Source organism: Fundulus heteroclitus, chromosome 11, assembly GCF_011125445.2.
Source record: "Fundulus heteroclitus isolate FHET01 chromosome 11, MU-UCD_Fhet_4.1, whole genome shotgun sequence".
NCBI lineage: Eukaryota > Metazoa > Chordata > Actinopteri > Cyprinodontiformes > Fundulidae > Fundulus > Fundulus heteroclitus.
Window position 1 is genome coordinate 13,283,264 of NC_046371.1, and position 16,815 is coordinate 13,300,078.

The 16,815-nt window shown below is 38.4% G+C and overlaps 1 protein-coding gene across 1 annotated transcript in view; it reads left to right on the forward strand.

Annotated features, from left to right (window-relative positions):
* Positions 1 to 16,815, forward strand: part of LOC105935674 (rho GTPase-activating protein 26) — a 106,099-nt gene continuing 89,284 nt past the window's right edge. Inside the window, exons 1-2 of the mRNA XM_012876195.3 lie at positions 1 to 368; positions 556 to 736. Of these exons, the coding sequence (XP_012731649.2) occupies positions 583 to 736 (154 nt within the window). The 5' untranslated portion in view covers positions 1 to 368; positions 556 to 582. The remainder of the gene's footprint in view (positions 369 to 555; positions 737 to 16,815) is intronic.

The following is a 16,815-nucleotide window of genomic DNA, read 5'->3' on the forward strand; positions in this document are numbered from 1 at the left end:
TGTGCGTTGTAGTAGGTTTCTCGCAGTTCTGCGGGGATGTGCTGAATCTGAACGGGCTTGTTTTAAAGCCGCCCCAGCAGCGAACATATCGCTCCACGGTAGGAGCTGGAGCTGAGTTCAGTTTTCGTCCTCTACCTCCATCCCTCTCCGGAACCTTTATTATTATTTTTTAAATTAAAGTCAAGAATGTCCTGGCGGAGAGGACTGTAGTAACATTTTTTCTTTTTACCTGAGACCGTGGGATACCTTTGCTTTGCACCGCACCAAGCTCCATTATCTGCGACGTGTTTTTTGTATTTTTTTTTATTTTATTCTGTCGGAGAAATAAGAGGACTCCGGCTTGTGTGCAACACTCAGAATAGAGGAGGGTATGCGGAAAGGTTTTTCTGGAATTGTTTACATGTTGGGAATGTATTTTCCATCATTGCGGAGGCAGTAGAAGTAGTATTAGCTCCGGGATTCTCCCCGCCCTCCTCCTCCTCCACATCTTATTCCTCTTCTCTTTCCGCTTGTTCCACGCGTTTATTTATTTTTTCATTATTTTTTTTGTTTTAGTTCCACTGGTTCGTTGGTTGGTAGAAGATGGGGCTACCCGCTCTGGAGTTCAGTGACTGCTACCTGGACAGCCCACAGTTCAGGGACCGGCTCAAGTCCCACGAATCGGAGCTGGACAAAACCAACAAGTTCATCAAGGAGCTGATTAAAGACGGCAAGGCGCTGATCCAGGCTCTGAAATGTAAGTAAAGCTGGACAGGTGTAATGTGTGCCATTTCGATGGGCCTGATGGGAACGGCCGATTAAAAACAAAAACAAACGCCAAAATAAACACAACGGGAAGGAGGCTGACAGAAAGCCTGCAGGAGACTGTAAACAAACGAGTGAATACTGTTGTGCCTCGGTTTGTTGCTACCCCTTGTGAAAATGTGTAACAAGCCTTGGAATAAATATTGTTTTTGTTGCAGGAACGCATAATAATAATAATAATAAAAAAATACAGTCTTTAATATGATTAGTTGGTGAAGATTCTCAGTCCTCCAGGTCATGGTCATTCCAAAAAAAGTAAAAAAAACAAAGCAACTGGACTTGTTTTCCGTAGTTGAAGACGTCTTCAACTACAGAAAACAAGTCCAGTTGCTTTGTTTTTTTACTTTTTTTGGAATTAATATGATTAGCTACATTTATCCAATCAGCAGGGGGAATACAATCCAATTTAAAGAAACAATTGCTTAAAAACAGCAACAACCTGTGGGACTATTTGTACCCCATAAGACAATTCATCTACTCTTATGACATTATACAAAGTTGGAGAAATTGGCGTGGTTTCGTATGAGAGTTTCATGACGTGATCACCTGTCAGATTTCTCATAATGTCCGCAGAACTATGAATGAAAAATGCATAACGTGGCATACTCGCCTTTTTGCAACACAGAGAAGCAACAGGTTCCTCTGACTGCTCCTAGTAAACTACAAGGTACAGTTTATAACAGCTGTAATAACGTCGTCTAACGTTTACCTTATGTTTTGTGAACAGGCTTAAGCAGACGTTTTAAAGAATGCCGGCTTAATACGTTTTAAGGGGCTTATTTTCAATGTTTAGTCCCTTTTTTTTTTAAAGCCAGCTGACCAGCAGAGTGCAGCAACATGTGAAGAGGGCAGCACTGAACCGTCCTGGCGAGCTTTTGATGGTTATATTGGTGAAGGTAGGACAGAAAAGGATTCGTTCTCGCATCACACCCAAACATGCCGTTTAGCATTTAGCTTTAAACTGCTGGTTACTCTGGAAACCTGGTGCCTCTCTTGGCTCCGCTTCTCTAAACGTGAGCTTTGGAGATCATGTTACCCATTGAATGATATGATATACTCACGTTAAAGGTTGGAATTTCATATATATATATATATATATATATATATATATATATATATATATATATATATATATATATATATATATATATTGTGTTAGATTATGCTTATTCAGTAATAAAGCAGAATTTATTTTTAGGCTTTTTACACATGTTCACCAGGGGTGGCAAGGAATTTGGTCACTGTCTGTCTGTAATTCTCTGTGTGTGTGTGTTACTGATAAAGGACGTAACAAGAACAGTTCAGATCAGCCTGATTTGACTGCACAGTGCATGGTGTCCTCTCGAGCTGTCGGCACACTCGTCCCTATCGGCTTGTATTATTTTGATGCGTTCAGGGCGAGTGTTGGCTTTCGTTGAAACGGTTGAGTGCTGTGGCATCTATGTCAGTATGCTGATGCCTGCGCTGTCCCCGCTCATGCTGATAGCGGCTGATTTCTGGAACTCGCTTGAATATCAGTTACAAGTGACTCTGAAGAACTTGACGTGTCCTGATTTTTAGGAAAAGCAAAGTGTGCTTTTTTTTTTTTTACACTTCCGGATGGGCTTCTTTGGTGTTTATGAATTTGTAACTTGGCAACAGAGTTAAGGAGGAAGTGAAGCTAAAACAGAGCTTTCACTCTGGAAAAGAGCATTTGAATAAAAACAAATGTTTTATATTTAAATTGTGAGCTTGAAAATCCGTCATGACGGCTGTTCTTTCATAACGCAGTCTGACAAAATATTTACATAAACCCCATAAGGAGAGAATCACATTGCAACGACCTTACTTCTATGAATATGATTTTTTTTCCCATTAATATGCACGATCATCATCATTTTCTTCTCTGAGAATAACAACTCACTTGTCTTTCATTGATTTCTGTTCTTTACTTTTTATAGAGCTGAATGTTAATCTGGCCCTTTACTGTTGCCGTTAAATAACGCAGCGCATCATGCGCCTATTTCCTCTACGGCGGAGTTTGGATTTGTTTCAATCCAAATTATAATGCAAAGCAGTCAAACTCAGTCGATGATTTATTGCCAGTAGGCAAAAGTTATGTCTCGAGTCATTGACTTTGCAGCAATCCCTCTTCCTGACCAAGTATGTAGCGACAGTAGAGAGGAACAGCTTACTTTCAACAGGAAGTAACTTCCAGCCAAACCAGACTTGTTGTGAACTGGAAATAAGATTACAAAATCGTCCTAAGCTCTGAACTAAAAAGTCATAAATGGAGCCTGGTATAATAATGGTACAGTCTAGATCAGTGGTCCTCAATTCTGGTCCTCAAGGATCGGGGTCCTGCAAATTTTGTTTGTGACTCTGCTTCAACACACCTGATTCAAATAACCAGGTCATTAGCAGGACCCTGGAGAACGTCACTGTATACTGAGAAGGTAATCAGCCATTTGATTCAGGTGTTGTTGGACCAGGGTCAAATCTAAACATTCCAGGACACTGGACCTCGAGGACCAGATTTGAGGACCACTGGTCTAGATGGTGCTTTTACTCGAAATTTGATTTGGACCAAAAAACAGACATAGAATTAAAACAGAGTGTGGAGACTGATCCAAGAACCTCCTATCATTACATGATACATTCAATCATCAGTTATTAGAACTTAAGACATCTCAGACGCGCAACATACTTTTTAAACTGATAAAAGAACAAACCTAGTAAACATTCTGAACACTGATTGGAATAATAATTAATTGTGTTCATTTTATTGAGGGTTAAGCTTAGTAATAGCTCCAAACTATTGCATATTTCATATTTCGGTTCAGAAAAATCAGTACGTCCACATAGTGTGGGAGACATAAGGTGCGCTGTGTTGTTTACTTTAGGTTTTTCCATGGAACGCCTTGGGTTCATTTATTTTGCACCAAATTAATTGCTTTCGAGCTTTGAGTAATGTCAATAGACATTACTCAACACCTATGGTATTGTATCACAGAATTCTGTACCAAAGCCAGTGTTTTTTTTTATTTATTTGATGGGACTCTAAATACAGACTCAACAGAACAGTACAAGGAATTACAATAAAACTGACATGGAGCATGTCTGGAGCTTTTGTCTTCCAGATTAAGTTTGTTAGTATCGACTGCTTATTAAAGCTTCTGATTAATGCTTTAGTCTTAGATAACGTGTTATTGAAGACTACTCGTGATACGCTAGCTACTTAACATTGTTTCACTCGGCCGCAGTTTAAGTTTTCCCTGACAAAGAACCTGTTGGCTGCTGCTACTTCCTTTTGTGTGTTTTATGTTTTTAACTATTTGCGTTCGGGTCGAAGTGTGTTGCGTATTACTCTAGCAATACAAGCTGTCTTTTCCAACTGGTCCGTTTCCGCCTCCTTGTGGTAACAGCTACTCATTGCAGTCAGGTGCCGAATAAGTAATCCTTTGTTGTGAGGACATTTTTTTTTTGTAGCGGCCAAATCCAAGAATATCACGAGTGTTGGTCAGAAGTACACATTGCATAGTGCTACATTCTCTGTTTTACGCAAAATAACGTAACTTAACCAATATTAGCTCCAGATAAAATCTAGGTAATTTAGAAATCTAACTAATAAGTGACCATTTTAAAATACTTAGCTGTACGTTGTAAGTCAGCTTTGCACTTTAGAGTGTGTAATGTGGATCATGTTTTGAGGGGCTGTTGAGGTTAACGAGAGGCTGGAACCTAGGACTGTTTTCTTAGGGGAGATGTTGCCAGACAATTGTTGGCAAAGATCATGAAGCTCATTAGGGAAAGTCAATAAGGTGGAAATGATGTTTCCAAAAATTCTTCCAGCACAGCAAAACAATTTGACAGAAAGATGATCTTTTGACCTTGAAAGTGGTTTTGATAGTGTAGTGATTGTAGTCAAGTGACTACATTCACTTCACTACACGGAACAAACAGTGTCAGATCAGCTTGGTAGAATGCAATGTACAGCTGGGTAAAGCCACATCTTGACATTCATGAGGAACTTAAACATTTTGACAGAGATGGATCAGTCACTTTTAGCTGAAGAGCAGTAAGCCAGACAGAAGTGCTTAAGAAAGACTCAAGGAAGAGTGTGAGGCTTTTCCCTGGCACTCAACCTTCTGATACAAGAGATGGGGACTAAAGTCTCATTTGATCATTCATAAGTCACAAAAAAAAGCAAAAAGCAAACAAACAAAAAGCAAAAAACAACTACTTTATACTCAATATAGACTCTATCTATAAAGGCTCAGTTTTGACTTGGACACAAAGTTTGAGACTTGAATTAAATGGAAAAAAAACTGTACCTTGTATACAGCAGTGTGGATGAACACACGTTGCTTTTTAGCCACTGACCACAGGCCTCTCCTTTAAACTAAACTCTACAATAAATGACTTTGGGTTGTTTCAGAACCAATGTTAATTTTTAATTACAAATGATTCTTCCAGAAATCATTTCTTTACACCTAGGTGAAATATCTATCCTAGGATTGACCGGAATAAGTCATATTTTGCAGTACACAGAGACTCAGATTAACTTTTGCTGTTTGAAACAACTTTAGATTCAACCTCATTGGCTATTTTATTCCAACTTGCTAGGCCTTCCCACATGGCTAAATTGTGATGTGTATTAGTACTTTTCATCACAGATCCACTCATTCTACACGAGATTTTAGATCTTGTCTAGTTTTTTTGTCCAAGGTGAAACGATCAGTAACAGAAACTGACCCATTTTTCGTCTGCAAAATTAAACACACCTAAAAAGCATAATGCATAGTTTACCTCTGACATCTTCTGTTCCCTTTAAGCTTGCCTCATAAAAGCACTTCCATATCTATTATTTTAGAAATAGGCCATTCTCTCTCATTTATTCACTACATTGTTCCCCGCTAACTTACTTTTTGTAATTACGTTACATTACATTAGAACATTTACTGTTTAAACTTTGCAAAACGTGTTTTACATACACATTTAGCGCTTGGTATGTTAATAATCTGAGAAATGATCCAACTCAGAAAGTAGAAGAAATGTCTCTAAAACCAATGAAGTCCACTATATACTGTAGTAAAGGAGATGAAAAGTTGAACAGATGGATTAATGTGTCCTGCACAGTGGAGCACTTATAAGCATTTTTGCCCTACAGCAAGGAGGTCCTGGGTTTTGGGGCCTTTCTTCCTGTGCATGCCAGGATTCTTGCCCAGTACTCCGAATTCTTCTCACAGTTAAAAAAAAAAAAAAAAAAAAAAAAAAAACATGCATAGGAAGTTAACTGTCTACTGTAAATTAGCCTGAGTGTGTGCATGCATACATTTTTGTCCTGTGGTTTTCCGTTTCACTGTGATGTTCAGGGTGTACCTCGCCTCTCGTCCAGTGACAGCTGGAGAAAAGCATAATGCCGCTAGGTACCGATGCAGCAATTAAGCGGATGTAGAAAATGGATGGATGGATGAATAAACAGGCGTTAACTACCACATTACCAAGTCACAAAAATTGTCAAAATAAAAGCACGTTAATTCAGAAATTTGACATTGATAGGATTTATTTAACTTTTTCAAATGCACTAATCCATAAAAAAAGGAAGCACTCCATAATAATTCTACTTATACAGTATAAAAATTAAATGCCCACATGTTAATTAACTATAATTATTTGGCTTGAATTCAAAGCCGATAACAATGCGGTGTTAAAAGTTCTTCCTTTTCAGGGATCACTCGAGACTTAACTTGAACTTGGAGAAAAGCACTTGCAAACATCCCTAACAGATACGGGGTTGATGAGCTCTAATGGCCAATGTTATGCAGCTCATGATCCAGTTGAGCTCCAGAAAATGGAAATCTGAGAATCTGTGACTACCTTTCCTCCTGTGTAACCTGCACTTTTAACCTCAGATAATTACCAGCAACAGCGTTGCCTTCTTAAAGCAGCAGGGAAACTCTCCGTCCACCACAAACTGCGGCTCAGCTTAGTTTGCGGCTATTAAAAAAACAATGATTCTTTCCTACAAAGAGGCCGTACGTCAGAAAGGATGATCTGATTTCTCGAAGCCCGTGTTGTTGCTGCGGGGTTTTGCAGGAGGTCTTCGATTTCTTTCCGTTTCGCTGAATGTTTGCATGTAAACAACACCTCCACCTCCTCTGCCATGGAGCAGCTATGTGGGAGGTCGTTTGAGTTTAAATAGTGAGAGAACCGCTTCTTGTAAATGTGTCTATGCCTACTTTCACTTGTGCTTTTATTCTGCGTTAAACATTGACAAAGTGAAACCTGCAGTTACCTTGTCACACTTAGGTTACTATTAATGCTTCCTGATCATTTGTTTGTGTCTGTAAGGAGAACATTCTCTGTATTTCCCACCGCTTTACTACAGAAAACGTCTTGCCATGGCAGATTGCTGTTGTACACTTCTTTTGAATCGGAGCAGAAAGCATGGCAGGACTGCTTTTATTGACTTGAACCTCTCGATGAAGTCACTCAGTGAAATAAAAGCAATAGGATCCTTAAAAGGCAATTTCTTTACATCTATGAAAGCACGCACGCTGCCTCGTTCAGATGGTTTCCAGAAATGGCTGCAAGCGAGTGTCAAGTAACGCGTTAAGCACTGAGATCCTCTTTTTCTTATTTTTTTTTCTTCACTACTTTGAAAAGCAGTTTTGACATATCATTGCTCACAAGAGTGACTTCCCGAATACAGCACAGTTTCGCACATACATCAGCGCCATTGCAAATTTATAGCAGCTCCATCCTGTTTGTGGGTGTTGAAGTGGTTCTGATAGCTGCTACAGAGGGTAGCGCGTGTACACACCAGTGGCCGTAAGCACACTAACCCAAAGCTACAAAGCTTCTGTTGATCAAAGGTTTTTCTTTTTTTTTTTTTTAAACATCCAAAATAGTCGATGAACGCAAATTATAAATATAAACACTTCCACAAATATGGACCCAAGTGTATGTGTGTTGGCAGATTGTCATTTAAAGGCAGGCAGAGCTTGTTATTATGGAGGCTGTAAACATGTCTGGTTGGCTGCTCCACCTCTTAACGCGACACGACTTCATCGGCCAAATAAACCCTAATTATCAGCCTGACAGTCTGGTGCTATGTAGGAAACAAGATTCTGAGCTTAGATGATTTATGTGACTCAGACTCACGGGGTCGCCATGTTTTCAGGCGATCAGAAAGCATTATTTAAGAGTCTCTCTTCGCTTTCTTTAATCCTGAAAGATTTCACTAAACTTTAAGATTTCTTTGATGACATACTGATACAGAAGGAGCTGCAAAACCCCCTATTTCCATCTGGAAAATGTTCCTTTCAGCTCACCAAGTGACCTATTCTGATGGAAATGTCAATTATTTGAAACGTTTGTTTTGTGTAAAGCTGTTAGAAATAGAAAAACAACATTTTCATGCCAAACGCTGTCAGGATAACTGCAAAGATCAGGAACAACGTTACTCTGTAGCATCAGTGCTGTTGTAATAAAGCGTAGCCATTTGGCATGACTGTGTCTAATTAATGAATGCTGTCAGTGGTTATTTGATAGATTTAGTTTGGAGTATATATTCAAAAATAAAAAACTTCTAGAATATAGCATTTAGAGAAATGTAAGTTTTAGGTGTATGGATGTGTATTTAGTTGGTGTTTTGCAAAACACTGTGAATTTCCTATTACTTTTCTATTAATTTTCAAATTTTTAACAAATGGGAAATTGACAATAACCTAAACTAGGTGGTTTATACACTAAGGTTGCATTTATTATTGTTTCCATGTTAGGCTTGCCATACAAATTTTGGAAAATTAAGGTCAGTAAAGTACAGTAACTCGCAGAAGTAAACAAAATGCTTCATTTTCGAGATCTAAATACAACTAGATGTGCAATTCAACTGAAAACGAAACAAAACCTCACCGAAGTTCTACAAATATATGAAATTCTGGGCATATCTTTTATCTTCTTTGGGTGACCTCACTGAAGAAGACCTCACTTTTCTGTCAGATTTGGTTCTTGACTGTGTTTGGCCCATCCTGTAATGTTCATTTTCTCCCCAAGGTGATTTTGTTGAATGTCTACCTAAAAAAAAAAAAAAAGGGAGTACTTTACCACTAGATTCTGGGCGATCTTAGTCAGATCTTGAGGTTTTCTTTGTTAGAAAATAATTCTGTCTTTTAGCCCTTGGAAGTAACAAAGGGGAAGGAAACAGGAGATTGTTGTCACATACAGAAGACAACCAGCTCAAGTGCCACTCTGAGTTTCAAACCAGATCAAACACAGCATAAGTCCAGGAGATTTTTGTCAACGTTTCACGTCTTTGTATTGCAGGTTAGTCCAGTTTAGCGTTTCAATTCTCAGGACAGGACAGTACTGTGAATGTTGGTTCATTCTTTGATGGGAATAAAACATAGTTTTCTTCATCCAATATTTGTGTTGCAATCTGAGAACATGCATGTGTTCTTACCTGCGGCAATCTGATTATACGATGGCACCAACGGAAGAGTAACATGTTCCCAGAATACAAGGATCCACCTCACTCTGCTACAGGGACAAAGACATTCAAACCAAAAGTTATTTTACTTCTTCTTTAATCGTGGATCTTGATTATTTTTTTTATTTTTTTTTTCAGTTTTAGCCTCATTTTATTTCCTCATAATTTTAAGATCATTTCATATGCATCTTCTCTTTGCCATTAGATGCTGAAGCATAAAAATAATGTTTTGAAGTTTTTTGGACCTTGTAAATATACTAATGGAGTTAGCAGTGGTCTTGGTTTATTGTTGCCATTGACTTCGATTGTCTGTTTCTTCTTCAATTTAAACTACATATCCGTGACAGCTTTAATATTAAAAAGGAACAATAGAATAGAATGCAAGTAGAATATAATGGAAAGATCCTTTATTGTCCCACAGTTGGGAAATTCAGGTGAACCAGCAGCAAAGAAAGAAGTGTCAAAGTGAGGAGGGATATTTCAAGAAATATGTTAGACTTTTATGTATATTTAGGCATGAAAAACACCAACAGACTATTTAGAAGAATGAAAAAAAAACAATGCAAAAAGAGCAGAGACAATAAACACTTATTGAGTTTGTTAGAAGTAGTGATGGTAATAATGTCTAAGAGCTGCTGGTAGAAGGACCTGTGGTGGTACGCATTATCCAAAAATGAAGGTTTAGTTACACTTAATGTCCATTTACTGTATCACTTATTCACAATAATCCATGTATCACCAAAAAGTTAAAGAGTGGTATCATTTTATTTGAGGGAAGCTTTTACATTTCAGCAATTCCTGCTGTAGTTAACCTTTCAAGGCACCATTTTCAGAAAAGTAGAATTTCCTTCTTTGGTTCGAAATGCTTTGATGTTTAAGACATCTACGGTTCTGTTGCAGTCTAATGCATGTTGGTCAGTACTTCCATACAACATTTCCCAATTGTAGATTCACACTAGGACCTCAAATGCATCAATCTCTCCCTGCAAACATAGTTCTAGCAAAAGATTGTTTGACATTTTTAAACAAACTAAACTGGCAGGGGTCTTAACTAAAAGGTGTCATCTGATTGCTTTTCTCCTGTTTAATTTAAACAACAAATCCAATGAAAACCCATATTTTTGATTAGATTTAGCCGCAGAAAAAAAAAAAAAAGATTGTTCAAGCTGAACATCTCGAGACAAGCAGCTCCCTCAGACTACAGCTACCACATGTCATAGCTCCACTGAAAGACGGACCTTACGCGCTGTTTGATCCTCCAAAGCCCATGCATTGTCCAGGCATGTGCTCTGTGCTTTGGTACCGGCTTAAAAAAACATCTCCCCACCCATTAGCAGCATCTTGATAATGGTCTTGCTTTGAAGCAATTGCTTTAACTTCAAATGGAGCCTTTAAGTGCTCATAACAACCTCTCAAACAAGCTGCTGGCCAACCGAGGGCTTGCATGTAAATGTCCCAGAGAAGGAGAGGTGGAAATTCCCTGAAGCACACCGCTGTGCTGGATGTCTCCCTGATTCTTCCGTTTTTTTTTTGTTTTTTTTTTAAATATCTCTCATTCTTTATCGTTCTGTAGCCACCCACGCTGCTGTTGGAGAGTTGTAGGAAGGGCAATGGCAGTCATTCAGTGGCTCAGCTGTCAACAGGACTGATATATGAGGGTCAAAGACACGCAAACACACAAAACACCATAACTAATTCTCTAGCAGGCCTGGAGGGAATCTCCTTTTAAGACGTTCGGAGCACAGGAGGGGTATGTGCCGCGGGCCTAAAGGAAGAAATGGTGTCTAAGGGGGCAGAAGAAGAAGAGACGTTGTCGTTCGTACTGCCTGTGGAGGAGCTGGGAGCGGAGCTATCTAGGTTGTGGATCAGAAAGAAGCAATGAGAAGAATGGGGGCAGAAGATTGAGCTGTGGTGTGTTGTCTCTGAATCTAAAAGCATTTCTCTCAACGGGGAGAATAGTGTCGATCTTTAGGCTTTTTTTTTTGTACGCATTCGTCATTTTGTCTGCAGTTTTGCTTGAGATGTGATATGGACAGAATGTGCTTTTATCCATGCCTTTGTTGTCTTAAAAGAGATACACACAGTGCATCCCAGTGGGGGTTGGGGGTCTTACTTAGGATATAAGCGAGGGAAATTAGGGCACGACTTGGCTCAGCTCTTTTGCTTTTGTTGTCTCGCTTTTTGTTGCAGCAAATTCACAGGCGCAGTTTGAAACACGTGCAATGACACACCCTGCATTTTTTTCATTCAATCCTTTTAAGGCAGGATTTTTTTGAACCATCTCGACACCTTTATTTCTTTGTGTTGCAGGCTAATACAGGGTCTAACACAAGCACTGAAGTTTTGGCTAATAAGATTTTTACTGACAGATAAAAACCTTACCAAAGCTCAAGCTGTGTGACACAAAATAAAATATTTGTCTTTAACCGCGCTGGTTGCTGACATTTCAGTTTCGTAGGAACCCAAAACATGCAATAAGCTAGACTCAAAAGTAAACTGAGAAAATGGAAAACAATCATCATAAAAAAAATGGGAAATTGTACTTTTAACAAGAGAAACATGGCAGACCCGTTTTAGTGTGTTAAAATGTACATCGATAAAAGTCTGACTACTATGGTAAGGCAACCAAAATGATGCATGTTTAGTTCATGTTTGAGCAGGTTGAAATGCAACAATTCTATGAAGATTTAAATTTAAAACGTAAAAAAAGTGAAGATTTGTGGTCTTTACCCATGAGGCAACAAGTTGGGACAATAACAGAGTAGCCCATGCATGTGAAGTAGAATTAAAAGGATGCATGCTTCTCAAGGTAGTTTTACTAACCTAAATCTGGAAAGTGTGGGTTGCATTCAGATTCAAGCCCCTTTCCACTGACAGCCATTAATAAAATCCTGTGCAATCAGTTTCATTGCAGTCATCTGTTATTTAAATGTCCATCTGTGTCCAGTTTTATCTTTAAATCCAGCTTTTCTGTGAAGACCTCAGGGGTTTGATAGAGAACATCGGAGAACAAGGAGTGTCATGAAGATCATGGAACACAGCATATAAGTCAGGGATAAATCTTTGGAGAAGTTTAAAGCAGGGTTAGACTATACAACTATTTCTCAAGCTTTAAATGCCCAACAGAGCGCTGAAAAGAGTTACGAGAGCCTCATGGCAGCTTTCAGTCCTGTACTCCAGAAATATGGTCTTATAGGATAGTGGCAAGATGAAAGTCATTGTTGGATAAAACTGAATGGAAAACACTGTTTGAAGCAGGGGACACTTGTAAAAGAAGGTGCTCTGGTCAGAGAAGACTAAAATTAAAAGTATTTTCCTACATGCAAAATGTGCTTTAAGCAGAAAGCTGCACCAGACCCTGAGCACATAGCCCCTTCTGAGATACATAGTTGTGGCTGCATGATGCTGTGGGGTTTAGGGTTGTCAAAACAATCAATATCTCGATATAATCAACACTAAGAAAATTAATTATTCATAGACACACATTTGTGTCAAAGTCGATATAATTTGTTCACATTTTATTTCCTGTCCGCAGCGCAGCAATAACAGAGACAGTCGCTTCTCTCAACAATGATTTCGCTGGAACTTTAAACCCCGTTAACGTGTTCAGTACCGCCAGATAGTCAGGCTTATAATTGGTCGGCTCATAAATAGATTCGGAATCAGGTCTTGTCGCTGAGTTGTTTCATACAGTCAAGGAATTTGACTCTAGTCTAGTTCCACTTTGCTCTCCATCAAGACATTTGAGGTCTTGAGAAAAAGTTTTCTTGTAAATATGAAAATGCACATTTTAGTAAAAGAGGACTGGATTGACGGTAAAGGTCCTCGATGGAGGGAAGGTCAGCCAAGATGATCCTCTTTGTGGACCCTAATTGTTTGTTGCAGTCTGGATCTGTCCTGTTTTGTGGGTGAGCCAAACCACACAGTGATGGACAAAATCAGGCCAGACTGAATGATGGCAGTGTGGAAGATGACCAGCAGCTCCTGTGGATGCACTGCAAAAACACAACTAAAAATAAGTTAAAACTTCCTGAAATGAGTGTATTTGTCCTTGATTTGAGCAGGTATTGATTTGACCCCTAAAATAAGATAAGTAGATATACTGCACTTGAAATAAGATCATGGAGATGAGTTGTCCCTATTTTAAGACAAAAATCTTATTCCATTGGCAGATAATCTTATTTACCTGCCCAAATCAAGGACCAATACACTCATTTCAAGACCGTTTTACTTACGTTTAGTTCCCATTTTGCAGCATGGTTGTACTTATTGAGTTGTTGCCCGAAGTACAGTCTTTGCTGGGTCTTCTTCGGCATCCTGAATAATGAACAATAAAATAAGCCCCCCACCATTACTCTAGCTATTGGAGACTAATAACACAGGTTATGTGGGAGCCAGACTGAAGCTGACGGAGCAGAAAAAAGTAGGAACCCGTAGCAACCTGTCCTGCTGCTGTAGCTGATCGCAAAAGAACATTATGCAATGTTGCCAGAAAGGCAGAAATTGTACAGGGATTGATATTGAACCAGATCCTTGTTTATATATAAATAAGCGTTGTATGCGCCAGATCCATGTTTGTTTGAAACACAATTCATTGTAATTTAGAATGATTCCTTGTTTGTCCCTCGGTAGTCAAATCTAATTGTATCAACAGCAAATTGACAGTCAAGTTGAAGCACGCAGTAGCACACTAAGAGTTAGCAATTCTAATAAAAATAAAATAATTGCATAACTGAATCAAAGGTAAACACTTCCGTAAAGGATAGTAACACTTACACTGGGTGTTATCTCGTCTGCTGTTTTGCCAAACAAGTAATTGACATTTAAATGATAGATTTCTCTAAAGCAGGGCGAAATTGTCCCTTACTCGCTGGTTTTGCCCTCATAAAGGATGTTAAAGTTTGTCATATTATAATTAATCATATTCTCTAATTGTATCCAGATTGTGGTTTCAAATTCATTTGTTGTGGTATTGAAAATGGGATCGTATCAAGTGTTTTTCTCAGTATCGGTAAGTTCAAAACAACAATAGTATCATGGCAACAATAGTAGGGTTACTTTTCCTCACTTGGGAGGTTAGTTAAAGATGATGAGATGGAAATAGCTCAAACTGTCTTTCAGACATTTGGCTCCTTTGGGTATGACAAACGTAATGATATGTTTAAGAAAGAGATATGTTTTTGTGCATTAAGTGTGTCAGTGATATAGAATATGTAAGGATTACCTATCCATTTATATTTTCCAGCTCAAACAGCTCTCCTCTGGTGGTGAAAATCAGAATTTATTCACCATTCCATACTTTTAGTTTTTTTTTTTTTTTTAGTTAGATTGCAAGGTAATCTACTTTGTCAACATCAAATATATGTTAGCATTGGAGATGCATACTAGGTCATCGAAAGCACCAAACAGTCCAATCTAACTTACTTCCGGCTGATAAAGTGTGTGGAAACAAAGATTAGCTGCATCCTGATGAAGTTCATCAAAGAACTGCGGCAAACGTTATTGTTGACACTTTGATAAGGACTATCGGACTCCAGCTGGACTGGGACTGATAAATATTTTAGCAGTGAGGCATATTAGTTGCGCTGTCCAGCAATCGCACAGTGACTCAAGCCTTCAGTGCTTTGTGGCTTTATGTGTGTCTTCTCTGACGAGTTTAATCTGGTAATGTGTCTGATATAACCTCCAGTTCTGTTAGTGACAGAAGCTCAGGAGTTAAATTAAGTTTTGAAAAAAATAGTTTTTTTTTTGTTTTTTTTTTTACTAAGATAGCAATTTTAAGATCAACATTGTCATCATTTGTGGAAATAAAAACTAAATTCCAAAAGAGACGAGGTTGGTATTGTCATAGCTCTGATATAAATAAAAACAGGCTGTTATAATGTTAGCATTTCCGATACAATGCAAACCGAAATTAGGAAGTGGGATTCTCACATGAAATACCTCATCTTTAAACGTGTTTTTGCACAGACCACAGCTTCACTGATGGAAGTATTTCTGGTAATTATAGTAAGCTGATTGCAGAACTGTAAGCAGCAGCTTCACATGCACACTTTCAGACCTTGCAGGTGACTTACTCTGTGCACCTGCTTGGCTAAAGTAATGCTTATGAATAATTCTGATATACACAGTAACCAATCCCATAAGGGTCACTATCAGGTAAAGCTGTTTCTTATCAAGATTAGTTTCAGTCCACTAGTTTTGATATAATATGATGCAAACCTTGAAGTTACCATACTAAACGTGTTGAGTCTATATTGGGAAGCATCTTAAACTTCCTCTGTCCAGGTGTAGTCACTAAGGCCTCAGATTTGAAGCGGCTCACGCTACAGACACCCTGGTTAGATCCGAACTCTTAAATGACATAAATTTTTAATTTGTCCACATGTGTGGATATTGTGTCCTAAGAGGCTAATTAATGTAGAACCTGCAGTACAACCCGTAAGCTCATGATCATTCATACCCCTCGCAGATTTACATTTAGATTTACAAAATTACGATGTATGGAGCTACAGGCAGGCTTTACACGGAAAGTAGTAAGTTGAGATGGTTCAAGAATCTGATCAGGTTTTTTCAAGCATGCCTCTTTGAGACATGACACCATGGCAAACCAATAACTATATGTAAAAAAAAAATAAATATATATATATATATATATATATATATATATATATATATATATATATATATATATATATATATATATATATATATATATATATATATATATATATACATTTTATAGCCTAGGGTCCTTGGGATCCCCTGGAATGAGCTGTGGAGAGGGATGTCTGGGTTTTCCTCTTAGACCTGATGTCAGAATAGTAGCTGTTGGATCAAAACAAAGCAACTTGTTCAGTTGTATATTTTTTTTGCCTTTTCAGGCCCAATGGAACAATCAACCATTCAATAAGTAACAAGCCTGTTCATAAACATAAACCCTGACAGGGTTAGGGTTGACAGGGTGTGTTTCTTTAAATAAACTGTTACTGCCTTCAGATGCTTGCAACGCAATTAAACCAACTTAACTGAGAACCACCTTGTTCTATGGTCGTGTTTTTGTTCAAATAAAAGGAGCAAACCTGGCAGAGGGCTATTGCTGTAAGGCAAATGATTTAAAAAAAAATAAAGGTGACAAGAAGTGATAAAAGCAGTTCTGCTGGCTACACATTAATCTGATCACATTACTGCACAGTAAAGCCTGTACGACACGTGGAATCAAGCAGGAAGCGAGGTGGGAAATTAAACTCTGAGGACTGCTTTTTTTTTTTTTTTTTTTTTTTAGCTTTCTGCACACGGCTACCTGATTGCTGCGGTTTGGCCATAAAAGACACAGCAGCACAGAAACCTTATAATGCAGGTGGTTATGGAGGCAAATTGTTTAATTGCAGTGCTTTAACAGCAGATGGAGAGTGGTAAACTACTGTAGCTTACTTTATCACCTCATGCCTGTATTCAGCGTGACATTCTGTCCTTTAGCCTGAATATCAAGGATAAATGTACCAGACGCTTTTACGGCCTTCCGCAGCTAAATGCAA